Raw genomic sequence first — 17,213 nt, forward strand, 5'->3', positions numbered from 1 at the left:
CATACACTATAATACCGACTGTTACACCGTCACACACTATAATACCGACTGTTACACCGTCATACACTATAATAACGACTGTTACACCGTCATACACTATACTAACGACTGTTACACCGTCATACACTATAATATCGACTGTTACACCGTCATACACTATTATTACGACTGTTACACTGTCATACATTATAATATCGACTGTTACACCGTCATACACTATAATAACGACTGTTACACCATCATACACTATAATAACGACTGTTACACCGCCATACACTATAATAACGACTGTTACACCGTCATACACTATAATAACGACTGTTACACCGTCATACACTATAATAACGACTGTTACACCGTCATACACTATACTAACGACTGTTACACCGTCATACACTATAATAACGACTGTTACACCGTCATACACTATAATACCGACTGTTACACCGTCATACACTATAATATCGACTGTTACACCATCATACACTATAATAACGACTGTTACACCGTCATACACTATAATATCGACTGTTACACCGTCATACACTATAATATCGACTGTTACACCGTCATACACTATAATATCGACTGTTACACCGTCATACACTATAATATCGACTGTTACACCATCATACACTATACTAACGACTGTTACACCGTCATACACTATACTATCGACTGTTACACCGTCATACACTATACTAACGACTGTTACACCGTCATACACTATAATAACGACTGTTACACCGTCATACACTAAAATAACGACTGTTACACCATCATACAATGTAATAACGACTGTGTGATTCTTTCAGTGTAGGAATACAGCTCCAGGTGTTGTACGTTAAACAATGGCCGTCAGTTACTTTCGGCCTAGAGAGCTTTGGAATGTTAGTATTTATTTACAGAAGCCACAACGAAAAATAAAGCAACGTCACAGGTTATGAGAGTATTATTTTATAATTAAAGAAAATGTAGTCAACATGAAAATACCATACGCGCCATTCTTTATCTATACGAAATATTATCAAATTGTCAATGTCGTCACACTGACAGGGGCTCGTTCCGAATTTTCAGAAATGCAAGACACAACAACATTAAACATAAAGTATTTATAAAAAAAATCTTGTATACAAATCGAGAGTATCGACATGGTTCCCGGTTGTGTATGTGTAGGCCTAATGGATTTTAGTTAGCGACACTGATGTGACCGGTTAGACTGGAATCTGTTTCGAACGAAACATCCTTGGAATCGTTTTTCACCTACGGTCAAGACAACTTTAATTAAGAATTTAAGAGCTGATATTCTTCTTAAAATAACGTAAATCAAGTCGATAGAAACATATGTGTTTCCGAGGAATCGAGTCTGTCCTATGTAATTCCCGTTCAACGCCGCATCACTTCTAAAGGTTAACCGTATATCATTGCTCTGTAAAACAGTTTCGATTTTAAACAATCAGAAATTATGCAATTGTGAACAATTTGACGATACCTACAAACGTATATGAAATAAAAAATAAAGCCAAAGGCAGATACATATTTCATAACGGGCGACCTTCTATTTATCTGTCACCCAAATTGTATTCATATCGACTGTATACTACCATTTGGTAACAGTTCAATGCTTAAATAACGTCGTCTATTACACTTTCATACATAATAATAAATACTGTTACAATGTCATACACTACAATAACGACTGTTACACTGTCGTTACACAATGATAACGACCGTTTCACTGTTATACTTTATTATTACGATTGTTGCAGTGTCTTACACCATCAAAACAACTGTTACACTGTCATACCTTATTACGATTGTTGCACTGTCATTGTCATAATGGTATTCAAATAATGCGATCAATTTTTAGCTCTCCTGGACCGAAGGTCCGGTAAGCTTATACAATGACGCGGCGTCTGTCCGGCCGTCCGCACTCACTCAGATATACTTGTGGGGTGAATTGACGATTCATTCCGTGCAAACACTCTTTTTCACCTATAGGAATGAACGGAAATTAAATGTGATGTCCATATCAAATTAAAACTTGTGCCTTGCACCCAACAAGTTATCAGAAAAAAAGACTTCACCCAATAAGTCGATCCTGTCCGTATCACCGTGCGTCCGTCGTCCATCAGCATTTGATTCAAAGTGCTACTAGTCAAGTATTTGGGAAGGGGAACACATTTTACAAAAATGGTAACTCCAAAGGGGCCAGAGGGCGTGGCCCAATAGGGAACATAGACGTCATTTCTATAATTCGCTACTATTCATAAAGGACTGAATGGATTTTAACAAAATTTGGCCAGAAACATCCTTTGGGGAAGGGAACCATATTTTGCATAATAAGAACTAATTACTCCTATTAATTTAGTTTATCCTCATGAAGACTATTTATCTCCCTTTGACCAGTCTTGTTTGGAACTCTCCTCTGTCAGGATAATCATACATATAGCTAGTTTACAAACGGAGAAGGTACATGTAGTGTAATTAGGCTGTCTATTCAACAGGAAAAAAACCTCCCTCCTCACCCCCTTTTAAAATTCAATTATTAAATATTTCATGGTTTCCTGATACTGTTGTTTTTTCTTCTATCTTATATTACAGTTTCTGGTCTGGACAATCTTTTCTTTTCGCCATGGCTTCTTCCTCATTTGCTAGTCGTGAGGCAGCGGCTTCGTCCTTATTCACCAAGTCATGAGAAGGTGGCAGCGTTTCACTTGGCACAACAGAATGTGGTATTTAATGAAATAGAAAGTGACATTTTTCATATTTATACAAAACAGCTGTATTGATTGGAATTTTCAATTCCAGCTGTAAAGAAACGATGGCCCAATATGCCAATTCATCATAATATATAAACACTTAAAACATATTCCGTAATGAGTAAATCTATTGGTTTAACAAAATTTATTGTATCTGTCTTTTATGGGATAAATGATGACTCTGACCCTAAATATGGGAAAATGACGTAATTGTTTTTAATTGCTAAGGGCATAAGTTTTTAATGGATTTTATCCAAATTACGTCTGACACATCCTTGGGGAAGGGAAATATATTTTGCATAAATGGTGACTCTGAGCACCTAGGGCCAGATGGGCCGGAGCTCATATGGGAAATAGACGCACTTCCTTTAAATCGCTACTTATCATAAAGTACTTAATGGTTTTAAAGCAAATTTGGTCAGAAACATCCTTTGAGGAAGGGGGGGGGGGGGGGGGGCATATTTTACATAAATGGTGATACTGATTCCCTAGAGACAAGAAGGACAGTCTCTAATGAGAGATCATGACCAAATCAGTCTAATTTCACTTTCGCCCTCACTCTAGTAGGAACAATTTGGTTTGTTTTTGTTTAACGTCCTATTAACAGCCAGGGTCATTTAAGGACGTGCCAGGTTTTGGAGGTGGAGGAAAGCCGGAGTACCCGGAGAAAAACCACCGGCCTACGGTCAGTACCTGGCAACTGCCCCACGTAGGTTTCGAACTCGCAACCCAGAGGTGGAGAGCTAGTGATAAAGTGTCGGGACACCTTAACCACTCGGCCACCGCGGCCCCTAGTAGGAACAACCTGACACAACTAATAATTGTATTTATGTAATACATAAAGGAATTTATACATTTATACTTATCTTTTAGTTTAATATAATTTATTTAACATTTTTTTAAATAAAAAAAGTCCGGGTCCTGTTTAGTATATGCCTCAAACAGGTAGGTCACGTGGTCACATAGAAAACAAATTGTTAACAGAGGGAATTTTCAATCGTTGATTCAAAAAATCATTTCTTTCCTACTATTGTTTACTGCAAAAGTCTTTTCATTGATATACAGTTTAATGCACATCGGTGTCTGGAGACAGAAATCATTTGTTGGATTTGGTGTAAGCAGTAAGTGTTATATTAACGAATTCAGTATTTTTCTGCACTCTCGATTACCCGCCTAAAGTCGTGACAAAATGAATGTTGACAGTTTTAATGGTCGCAGTGACTCAGTATGATGATAACAGTTTTGTTCTAAGGTCACTCGTTTGTAAGACGTATTTCCTCTTTTGTGCAACGTTCTCCAGATATTCGTGTGGATGAAAATTTCAATTTATATCCCGAAGAAGTTCGTGTGGTTCGCAAAGGTTATGGGGATGCTCGCTTGCATATCATTACGAGGCAAGGTTTATCGTTCGTGGAGAGTAGCAAACCGGATATAGTGATGCTACAAACAGTTTCTAATTATCTGTGTGACAGGAATATGTCAGCTGAGCAGACTTTTCGTGCTTCTGTTGAATTAGTTGTGGAACTTCGTTATCAATATTCAGTGAGGCGAGTGATTGTACTTTAGGTCCTTCATCGGCATCCACCCGTCCAGACCTGTTCGGTATGCGGTGGACAATACTTGTTTAAATAGCAGGGCTGATGAGTTAAATTCTCGGTTAGGGAATATTTTAACGAAATGGACGAAATTTATCTGAATTATGGGCGCATGAATGCTGGCGGCGTGTGTATGACAGTGACGGTGTACATCTTAATAGCGAAGGAGATAAGAAGTATTTCAATAATTTGAGAGCTGCAATGGTAAAATCTGTGAGGCAAACACAGACATCAGGTGTATTATCAGTGTGTTAAATTTTGAGTGTTGTACTGGTAACTTTGTAGTTACATTACAGTCTCAGGATAACATATGGTCATGTTGCATCGTGCACCTATTTCGTACCTAGAGATAACGAATTTATGGAGTCCTGAAAGTCAGGAATATGACACGAGTGTTAACACATGTTGAATTCAGCAAGAAAATTTGCATTAGCCTCGGGATAAAACATGATCATTTCCCCTCTGGTACAAAAAACGAATATTTGTTCCGCAATTTTTAACATTGCTGTGATTATAATGACAGATGAGGCGAACACCAATTTGATAAAATCATGTTTATCGAGTCACTATTGTTAAAACAAGTATCAGACATCACAGCTCAGGTAATGTATAACGTATAATGCTAAGAACATCGGAGTTAGTACCGTATTTAAATAAAATATTCAATCAATGTAGACTTTGTTTGTGAATGGTCTATTAGGATTATATTCTGATGTCAATACTTGTGTGAAAAAATTGCGTTTCGTATAAGCTGAAGCTGCATACAATAGTTTGATATAGTTTTAAAATTGTCATATTCTTAATGTGTTGTCACTTTGTTCAGTTGATTGTGGCAGCTGCCGTCTCGGCATAAGATATCTTATATACAGTTTGTATATATTATATATTTTATAAGATATCTTATTTAATAAATATGCTATTATATTATATATCTTATAAAAAAAAGTGTATGGGATATCTTTTTATCTTTTACGAAACATCTCAGAAACATATAAGATATATTATATAATATATAAGATACATGTATCTTATATAATTTGGTAAAATATTGGATCAACATTGATCCACGAATAAGTGACAACTTGCCATAGAAGACAGCCTATATCAAAAAATATAGTATCTCATAATTTTTCATACATTGCTGTGCGCCTCTTTTTAAAGATTTATCAACAAATATCAACTTTGCCTTTTTATGCTAGTATCTGAAACGTAACAAATAATGACGCTACATAACGACAGAATAAGCATGTAAGCCGTCAGCATGCATAGCAAACAGTTTGATTGTATTTAAAACGCAATTGGAAATATACTTAAATCATCAAAACTAATCAATACCGCATATAGTTAGATTGTGATACATAGTTACAGTTCAGTGTTATATTGCAAATATATATATATATTAGTCTGTAATACGGAAAAACTTGCACAGAAGCGCTATATATCTATATTGATATTAAACACGCTTATCAATATTCCAAGTCCCTGGTCACATAAGCAATTAACGATCAAACATATTTATGGGTTGACGAAAGGGAGATAAGACAAATTTATTTATCTGACGTAAAATACAGATTAAAAAAAACTTATTATTTTCGAATAATGTTAAATATCAGCCTGTAATATGAAAACGTGATCAAGTTCTTGAAAAAGCAAAAAACAGAAAAGATAATTCGGGAAAGTTATATCAAAATCTGTTTATACAATTCAATTTAGACTGGAAAATGTGTTAATAATTCGTCATTCACAAATTAATTTAGCATCCCAACAGCAATATATCCACGAAGACGCTTAAGTGCGCAATATGACTGGATAGAGTACAGATATACACAGGTAAACAGTATATATATCAGACGGATACTAGGTTTGCTTACATACAAGCTAACTCCATATAACTGACAACCTTTCCATAAAAAATACATACAATGTATCAGTCACATATCAGCACAAATCTCCAGTACAGATATTCAGGAACCAAAGCAACAATGTAATCAGTAAATGTCTTAACATATAGCAGGACAACCAGGCGCCGATATCCTCATCTTTTGATTGTGGTCGCAATATTTTTGGTGCTTCAAATGGTCGGTACGACGTCAACTTAAGTACAGATTGTAACATAATTTTTGTGTGTCAGCAAGTCTGCATGAGATGACGTCATCTTATTAAAATATTGCGGGTGGCCACATGATTGGTTTATCGGCCAGCCGACATGACAAAATGGTATCAGGTATTTAAGAAAGAAACTTGTTATTTTCATCAGCATGTAGAAACACTGAATCTCTGTCGTCGCCTAAGTGATAAAGCTCGATCTCCTTGGATTTACGTTGTCCCACATTGTCCTTGTCTACAAAATATAAATAATGGTCGGTTAAATCACGGCGTTATCATTTTACATATTCATCATAATACTGCTTGGCACCTGATGTTTTCTTCCTTAAATGGACTTATATATATGTACTATTGTAGTACCACAGACTATGTCCATTATATCAACATATACAATGTAAATACAAATAAAAACAAAACTATATATTGTATGTCTGCAACCCTACTAAACCTGTCCATTATATCAACATATACAATGTAAATACAATATAAAAACAAAACTATATATTGTATGTCTGCAACCCTACTAAACCTGTTATAGTAAATTAACAGATATAATGAATGAACAAATTTCTTATCAGATGTATATTGCGTAATCATATTAGCTTCTATCATATTTGTATTTTGAAGCACTTGAAAAAAATAAAGGCCAACTTTAGTATTTAAATGCATCACATTGTTATTAATATATCATTATGTTTAACTAAACGAAATCAATGTTAATATATGTATGTAACAACCTAAAGCAAAACTCTCTGGAGGAGATCCATCTTATTTATCTGAAATAGCAGGAAAATATCTATGATTAATAATCAAACACAACAAAAAATGAATGCTTCACAGATCGACGTTTGTTCTAATGTCGAAAGCAAACATATAGTGACGACATACATACAATACCATACAAATGACACATAGGTTGCCTCTAAATTGAAAATAAATGTTACTCCATGCAAAATCATAGTTTAAATCGATACATAAACAAAATGCAAGATTTTTATGCAATTATTAGAAATCTTCAAACTGATTGGAACTGAAGGGGAAAAAAACCATCCACCACGTTGTTAAAAAGATCGGTGGATTTTTATCACTTCATATCAATTAATTTATTCCATCTTCGAATAAAGTCCAGTGTTTTTTTGGAGGACACGAAAAGATATGATATGGTGTTTCACTCCAATCACGTGATACAATAAGGATTTAGCATTAGTATTTAACAGTGGATAAAACACCAATTTCAAGTTAACTATAGTATATATCAAGACGCCTATGCCACAAAACACATACACATGTATTGTCAGAGGGATAACCAGAACAGGGTGAAAAGTATTACGACCTCTTAATGAAAGAAGGTCCAAAGTTTTTAGTCAAAGCCTTCTATGTAGCCTTCGATCAAAGCAGAAAAACGACGAAGGACGAAAACGAGATTTTTGTTTCGTTAAAGACGCCAGTTTGGACAGGGTTTTCGGTAATAATGTTTAATTAGTAAATCAGAAAAGGGTGGGTTTTTATAAATTGTGATGATTAAATTATGGGTTTACTGCTTTTTCAAAAGACTGATGTAAAACACTAATAGAAAAAATAAAACAACAAAAATAGTGAAATACCTCGATATACAGGTGAATCGTAAATTTTTAACGTAATGATAGTTAGATATACACGTTGATTAACTGAAATAAAAAGTAAATTTTATGATGCCCAGACAATTAAAATTGACAACATAAAATAATACAATATTATGATACGTTTTACTTTAGGATACTATAGATTCTCGCCTGGCTGTAAGCAATCTCAAAACTAGAACTATCGCCAGGATGACTGACTAATATCCACCGCAATACACATGAGTCAATGGACAACTGGAACTGTTATCGTAAAATTGGTTAACAAGTTTAGGACGAGTTGTCCGGACAATAAAAACATATTAAAAATGACCAGTTACAACGGCAACCAGTGTTAAGTTTCAAATAAAAAATAGTCACCAGATGGAGCCGACGTATAAAAGAGAAAAATCGATCAATTATTTATCAAGAAATAGGACTAACAAACGCTCCGCCGAAACCCTATATGTCCGCCTCATTTTCACAGAAAAAATACAACTTTATATCAAAAGAATGTAGCATGCCAAGATTGAGAAATATTGCTTCAGTACTTTATTATATACACTTGATACAATTTTCGAAACAGAATATCTATAAAAGGGACATTACTCTCACAAATGTCGAAATTTGACGAAAAACGAAATGGCACATTATATCAGAAGGATGCAGTATGTCAAGTTTGATAATATTGCATCAGTTCTTTTTTTGGTTACACGTAACACAATATTCCGGACAGACGGATGGCCGGATGATAGGACGGTCAGACAGAGTGATTACAGTATACAATACGGAAAGAGTAAATAGGCCCATAATTAAAACAGAAATAATGCAAAACAATGTCAATACAATGCAAAACCATATGTCTATTTTCAAGAAACAAAACATTAAGAGTCCCAATGGCCCTGCATCGCTGACCTGGTTCTACCACAGCTTTGCAGAAAAACTTACGGGAACTATGCTGATTACAACTGATCAGAGTAGGCTAGGTTTATTCATGTCAATCAATTATTTTAATATAAGGTCTTTTGAATATGCGAAAAACATTGTTTCAAGATTTACGCCTATTTGACACCTTGAATGTAGGTAAAGGTTTTTCATAAGTTCGCAATTAATAGTCATTCAGTTAAGCATGCTACAAGCCCAATATCAAGTCCATGGGCTTCTTCGTCATGGATAGGAAGTCATTGGAAGATAATAGCTGATTTGAACTCTGGTACCTTTATTGTAGGTCAATGTATTGCTTGCTACAGGCCGGATATCAAGTATCTGGGCCTCTTGGTTACTGAGAAAAGGTCGTTTAAAATTTAGCCTGTTTGACCACTGTGACCTTGAATGTATGTCAAGGTCTACCATTTACACGTACTTGGTAGCCCTTTATCCCAGCATGCCGCAAGCCTCATATCAAGTCACTGGGTCTTTTTGTTATTGAGAAGAAGTCGTTCAAAAATTTTAGCCAATAAGACCACTGTGACCTTTTATGTAGGTTCAGAATATTCATTTGAACAAACTGGGTAGTCCTCTTTCCCGGCATGCTACAAGACCATTATCAGGCCTTTAATGGATATTAAGATGAAGTTGTTTAAAAGAAAAACGTTGACGCCGGACGGACGGACAGACGACGGACGCAGCACCACGGCATAAGCTCACTTTCCCTTCGAGCAGGCGAGCTAAAAATTACAAAAGTGTTTCTGATCGTAAATCGTGAATAACAAACACTTGGTTTTTAATTAAACGTAGTATTAACTCAGACACACACGACTTATATATTTTCAATTCATTTTCTTACAAATTATGTTATTTAATCATGCAACAACAAAGGGTTTACTGATGCTGTATGTTTTTAGTTTCTGCTTAATAGTTAATATGCCTCTACTGCAACACTAGTCTAGTCCGGACTAGTGAAAATGGCCAGCCTTTTAGTACGTTTAGCGTTTGTCCAATCCACTTGTTCTCTAACGATAGAGTAATTAAATTAATTCTACTGTAGGTTACTGCGGTATGAGGAGGGTATAAGTGCACCACTTGATGTAATACCGACTTCCCACGGCTACACATATGGGTACTATAAGGCGATAATGCTCGTTCCTCTGGGCTGTATCAAATTTGGCGCGAGATTAAACGTGGAAATATTGTGTCATCATTTTTAATGTTGTTTTGTATGCAGACAACAAAAATGGCTCACGCTGACAGGACAACCGGATGTGAAATATCCTGTTAAATATTGAAAACAGAAAATAAATTGTAAATGTGTTAAACTAGTATTAATGTCTTGTTGTTTTGTTTCGGCCTAGTATTCTATTCAAAATAACACTATCAGACCATAGCACCCTCTTAAGAAGGCGTATAAAATGTACAACCCAATATCAGCCAAACAGATTACATTAATGATTTTATTTACATAGCATTATTAGCATATATCGTCGGCTTATACATTACACCTATACGGTTATAAGAATTATTATTGCTTATTTGATATTTCTGTTTTGTGTATATTTTCCTTTTCTCCCAAAAAAGTTCATTTGCGGTTGCTTAACGTTCGTAAAGAATATAAATATATTGAGAACAAACTGACTTTTCCATACCTGAAGAGACCAATCTTGTCCATGCAGTAATTAAACTACAAAACGTTAACCAGTGACCAGAAGTTCATATATCAGGGATTTACATTCGCTTTTAAATGTAGGCGGTATATTTTAAGGTATCATTTACACTCTAGTATCCCGAAGGATATATATCATTTGAGATGCCGAACAAAACCATAAGATAATTTAAAAATAGAAGGTAAATGTTGGTCTAGGGAATGTCTTACATCCCCTATCCTCAGCCTGACGATGTGGCTTATTTCCACTACAGACATGTTTCTTCCTACATTATATTGTATGTTTACTGAAGTTATCATCCGGGTCATCCACAGCGCTTGATATATCCTCCTTAATCAGTGTCGTTAACTTTTTCAAGATTTTATATTCTCTATTATTTTTAATGTAATTTGATATTTTAGCAGAATGTATGTATCGTTTGAATCAGGTTCTTCTATATCTGGTTTAAAATAGTTCCTTGATACTAAGAAAAATAATTGAAAAACTCTTATTTTTGATTTTGAAAACACTCATCAAAGGCAGAATCAAATTCGTATAAGCTATTTAGTGATTTATCTTTGATATATAACAATCGATCAAAACTACGCAAACCACACAACACCACGTGCAATGACAATAATCAGGTTACCATTACCAACGCTGCCGTTGGAACCCCGAGTGAGCATTTGTCCAATGTTACTTGTGTTGGAAGTTGTTGTAACTGCCGACGAAGATCGGACCTGTTTCTTTCGTGTAGTCATGACTGGCCGACCAAGTGGTCCTAAAATCACCATAGTAACGTAACTATTTTTCTATATTTCAAAAGCATGTTTCTGAAAAGGGAGGCATCGATAGTTTATTCAATATTTTAACATCATTACCAAATGTGATGTCCACTTTCATAGTTGAAATATTTAGGAAAGAATACTTGAAACAAACTCTTTCAACAGAACTGATCTCACGTCTAAGAATTATCAGTACCAAAACCAGAGTTCATTACTCATATACTACTGATAAAAGAAAGTAACATGATCTGGAGACAGGAAGATAAATGTCATTTGCTGCATGATCACCACCGTTATATTTCTGGTAATTCGATTTTCGAATATCATAACGACAAATGATCATAACATTACACACTGCAATAAACACACTAGGTATGGTTGTTCTGTCGTCATTGTACTGTTTGGAATATATTACAAGAGATTCCAGAGGGATATTGGCGCCCACACTAAATTATCTTTATTAGTAATTTGTCAAACTAAATTTCAATATAATTTCCCCTTATTTTCGTTTTTACTCTGTACAATCTGTTAACCTTCATATGGAATGTTGGGAAAGACATAAGAAGGAATTTCTAGGAAACAGAGAAAACAATCTATAACATCAAAGACAGAAGTCTCCACGGTATTTGATTTCCTGGATCAAAATCGAAATGAACCTTCAGTGCTTTTCAAGATATTCAAAGGTCAAAATCTAAGATTGCCGCTTGTCTGCCATTTTTTGTCTAGATCAGACTAAAAATTAAATTGTTCTGACGACGGGGAATCTGTTTGTGAAGTTTAAAAAATATTCCCCTAATACCTAGGAGAAATAGCAATAACAAATAACGGTCACAATCAAAGATAACTGCCGGGCGGCAATTTTGTTTTCTAAATACGAGCCAAATCAGAGACACAACTAGGGATGAAGAGGATTCTACATACGTAATTTCGAAGATTTAACCATAACAAACATTTAATATTATAAAAAGGTAATATGGTCGCCTGCCAGTTTGTTTCCTTTGTCAAAAATTTGAATTGAATTTGCAAGGTAAGGGACCATGGGAAACCTACACGTGAAGTTTGAAAAATATCCCCAGTACTGTCTAAGATAATCAGGAATGTTTACAGACGGACGGACCACGGACGAAAGGCGATTTGAATACATTAATAAGATATGTAAGTATTAATATGCCCTGTGTAATTATAACAAAAATTGTGTCAAGGCCTACTTTTTATATTTAGTCTACATGATTCATTTATCAAGCACATACGTACAAAAACCATCTAAAATATAATAGTCTACAATTAAAACCTTTATACACTCATGGAGCTGCACAGGACAGAAAACAAATAAATAAATAAACCTAATCGGTTTTTGCTCTTTATAACGTCATTTAGGGCTTGTGTTAAGTACATGGGAATCATTCACTTAACTCTTGGTTAAATAGTGCATATGCAACATTTTAATAAATAAGTGACAAAACAGCATGTCAAGTATCAAAATATATTTGAAACATGATCGATGCTTACTTATCAAGGACTACACTATAGGTCAAGGTGATTATACTCAACAAGTAATATGAAATGTAGCAAATAAAATAGACTGAGAAATAGGATGAGCGGTACTCATTAAACTATTAATCGGGGGGGGGGGGGGGGGGGGGGGGGGGGGGCGTGAAATAGATTAGGTTGTGGGCCAAGTTAGTACGTGAAACAAACTATGGGGAAGTAATGTACGTTAATGGATCAAATTGAAGGTCGACAGGTACTCAACAGCCTTCTTAAAACCTATTGTACTAAGGCAGTATTGAATTTACTTAAATATGTTTTCAGATTAATTTCCATTCCAACTTTCAATTAATGAGAGTCTCGAAAAATAACGAACAACACAAATATGCTAATTTGTAAGCAATAGCCAAGTGACGTTAATCCGAGGCTGCTGAATTTACACTTAGGTAACCTACGTGTTAAGTCAGCGCATCTTGTTTTAAAATACTTGTTCAAGCAACCTTCTTTATTCGACTTGTATAAAGTGTATTTCATTTTAGATTATTACACTTTCCTTCTTAAATGGGATTATTCACGGAATTTGCTTATTTTCAATGTAAATATAAAATGTAGGAATAACGCGAACATTATCATTTTCAATAATAGGACATATGTGTTTTATTAACTTATATTAGTCATCAAAAAATAATTAGCTTGAGACAAGTTAGATCTACTGTGCATAAAGAACACAGTATCAAACATAGATAAGCCATACAGGCACTACAGTAAATGTATACGTCATTTTGCAAAGTCTAAGTAGATTTATTATTTGATATAAAACTGTCCAAGAAAGGCTGTTTTTAAATATAATCTAAACGGTATTTCAAAATACGCAAAAATTAGTGTTATACCATTTATCCGGTGAATAAACGTAAAGTTTACATCCAATTAAACACCAGACACCTCGCAAACAGTATGTCTTTGTCAACAATTCACGTGATTATAATGGAAACACAACTGTCATGTGTCTCTATGAATTTCAAAATCTACAGTACTCGTCAATTTTTGACGTTGTTTAAAGTAAAGCACTCTTATTATAAGAACCAAAACTTTGATGATATATGAAAACCGTTTGTTTACTTCAAAAGTTAACTGCTAATATTGGTTTTCTGCAATATTTTGTTAAGAAAATTTACAGATTTTGGTACTGATTTGGATTTTCGTTGATGTTAAGTAGTGAATTTAAGGGACGGATAATGTTCTAACGATGTATACGATTGGCCGACTGATCACTAGTAACGACTTATAGTGTTCACTATGATTCCCTTGTTCTAAACGCCAATCTAACATCAAAACTTTCATGTAAAGACATTGCTGTTTTGTTAGGTGTTTTATCATCAACCTTATATACAATGATTCACAAATTCTTATGATGCAAGTTTCCAGTATTAATTGACATGTCGGATAGATAATAAGTTTAAATGTTAATTAGCATACACAATCATCGACAAGTATTGCAAATGGTGTTAACAGCAAACAACATGGTTTCCAGTAAAACAAATTTGCACAACTCTTTGACAAAGCAAAAGAACATTTACAATGTACTTGTCAGATTTGCAAGCAATCGCCATCAACATGAGTTTATTATACAACACTTCCCTTATAACAACCAGTTATCTATAGTTTGACAAACGGCATGTTCTTTAACCAAACCAAAATGATTCAGTACAAGTATATACGCACCAGAAAATAAAAGCAAATAAAGGGATATTATACGATTATCCATGAAAAGAAATCACTCTAGGTTTGGAACTGCATTATAAGGATGTCAGTAGATTTCCATTCGTTTTTCGTTGTTTTCTTCATTGTCATATTTTCGTCCTTTTTAATATAATAAAATCATTTAAATGTTAAAACCTTTCCCCATAAATATTCATACAATCACCCCTCTTGCAAACCTGGTGCGGCTATTGTTAGTACACATACCAATGGCCAATGTATATTGTGGCTTCTTACAAAGTATGTCTTTGTAGCCTTTCCGGAACTCTGGGAACCGCCAGGCGTAGATGATAGGGTTGCATGCGCTGTTCATATAACCAAAAGCGTAAGCCTGTAGAAACAAAAGAGAACATTTTAAGTGCTATATGAGTTCATCGTCTCAGACTGTTGAGGCTATATAATCATAAACAAAACATAATTTGTGCGATACACAAAATCGGCATCTTTTCATGCAAGGACAATTAAGAGAGGCAAATAATGTTAGATTGTAAACATGAAATTGTTGTTTGAAAAAGAGCCAAATGGACTTGGATGTATGTTGCCCTATATATAATAAACATTTTATGCACTATAAGAATCAATAGGAGCGTTCGGTCGTACTTATAATACATTTGTTTTTATGTAAAATGTGAAACTCAAACCAGGGCAACATTTTGATCATACAGGATTACAATCTAGTATTTGATGTTTTTCTTTTCTTTTCGGTCTCCCTGTAATACCCTGACCTTTTTTATGAACATGACATGGCTAGTTATGTGAAACGTCTTCCTTTCGTAAACATAGTGTTTTATTGTCGATGTACATTAAATACGGATTTCTCCTAGGTTTTTCATTTAAGGTAAAAATTACAGTTTTGTCATTTTTTTTATTGTTTATATAATAGCGAACAGTGGTCGGCAGCTTTTATAATTATCCTCATTTCAGGTATTCTTAATGTAGTGACGAGATATCCGATATCTCTAGAGACAAGTATATGGGACACCATTGAAGAACGATTTGATGGTTAATTCGGCAGGTGAAGCGTTCCTAAGGATATGATCAATGTATCGATATTGAAAATTACCCAATAGTGTGTAGACACTTGTCAATCAATATTAATCTCTAATTGCTAAATATGAATACATACCTAACCTTTGAAAGACCTTCATCGTATGTATATATTTATTATAGGGATAAGGGAAAAACACAAACAAACAAACAAACAAAACGAGCCTTATAGGGAAAATATGATTACACTGTATATTGTTATCGATAAGAAAGTTATCTTTAATGAAGTTAGCCGAAACTCCTTTCTAATGTATATATGATTTCCTAAGGAATTTCTAATCTCTTTATCGTTCATAAACATGAACAATAAATGCAAAAGTTGCATTGTAGATGAAGTGCAATGGACTATATCGTCCTCTCGGATGGAATGCAAGTAGTGTTGTCTTGTTTCTTTTGTAAGAAGGAAATTACAAAAAATGTATCAAATAAATTGTAACTCTTCGATGTTTTCGGCACAGTGCCGGAACAGTCTACAAAAAACATACAAATTGTATTCGTACAATGATCCCATTGTAATGATAGTCATGGGATCCTGCTTTACTGTTTGAAAGAATAAGAACATAAACAGACAAACCAGTTGTCCTGATCAACGCAAGTTTCACACTGAAGCAATAAAACCAACAGTCAAGACGTTTTACAAGTCTTACAAGGATAACACATCCAGTTAAAATATACTTACATCGGCTATGCCTCATGTATAATCGTATTGACTATTCTCAATAAAAAATGTTAAAATTGAAATAGAAATCTACATAAAACCTCAAATGTTTCTAATGTTTTGCTTTATTTGGGATTAACGTAACCTCAAAATGACAGGTCATACGAAAATTAGTACTCGCACAGAAATCAGCGTAAAGGGTTGGTATATGTAAATGACACTGAAACGAGATAGCCAAACGGGTAGCGAATCAGTATACATCTTAATACCTCTAAGCAAAACATACAGAAGAAACCTTCTATTCTTCATAATCCTAATTTTTATGTTAATGACCGTAGCAACAACAACTGATCTGAATACATATCGACAAATCCAGCTACTCTGACCATACGTGGACATTGTACAAAACTTACGTCCAGCAACACACGCAATTTAAATTTGAACTCAAACCACCTAGCAGTATCCAGTCGCCATGTTTGTTGAATGAGCAACGCGCGTTTGAAAAACTCAGTATTACAAAACTTTTAAACAATCATTCCCAAATCATTCTCTTTCAGGAAGATAGCATTTGACTATTTGTTTATTGCGTCAATCAGTATGACATTAAAGCTTGTTGTTTCTGTACCGGAGACTCTCTGATATGATGTTTGGATGGAGATTATAAGACTGTTTCATATGTGTATATGTAGGATAGGGATATTCCACCCGAGGGGTCACAAAATGTGGTGAAACCCGAGGCTTGCCGAGGGATTTACCACATTTTGTGATCCCTCGGATGGTATACAGTACAGTCTACAGTAACGGAGTTATATGATCGCTCAGATGAAATGTCTAATC

General features: G+C 34.6%; 1 protein-coding gene across 6 annotated transcripts in view; it reads right to left on the minus strand.

Moving 5' to 3' along the window:
* Positions 1 to 4,896: 4,896 nt before the first annotated feature.
* LOC117343806 (trace amine-associated receptor 1-like) overlaps positions 4,897 to 17,213 on the minus strand; it is a 49,782-nt gene continuing 37,465 nt past the window's right edge. For 3 of the 6 annotated variants that reach the window (XM_033906318.1, XM_033906319.1, XM_033906320.1), the window contains exons 3-5: positions 14,879 to 15,002; positions 11,290 to 11,421; positions 4,897 to 6,698 (exon numbers count right to left, since the gene is read on the minus strand). In XM_033906318.1, coding sequence (XP_033762209.1) covers positions 6,586 to 6,698; positions 11,290 to 11,421; positions 14,879 to 15,002 — 369 coding nt within the window. In that variant the 3' untranslated portion in view covers positions 4,897 to 6,585. The remainder of the gene's footprint in view (positions 6,699 to 11,289; positions 11,422 to 14,878; positions 15,003 to 17,213) is intronic. The other 3 variants (XM_033906321.1, XM_033906323.1, XM_033906322.1) reach the window with 3 other exon arrangements.

Source organism: Pecten maximus, chromosome 15 (assembly GCF_902652985.1).
Source record: "Pecten maximus chromosome 15, xPecMax1.1, whole genome shotgun sequence".
NCBI lineage: Eukaryota > Metazoa > Mollusca > Bivalvia > Pectinida > Pectinidae > Pecten > Pecten maximus.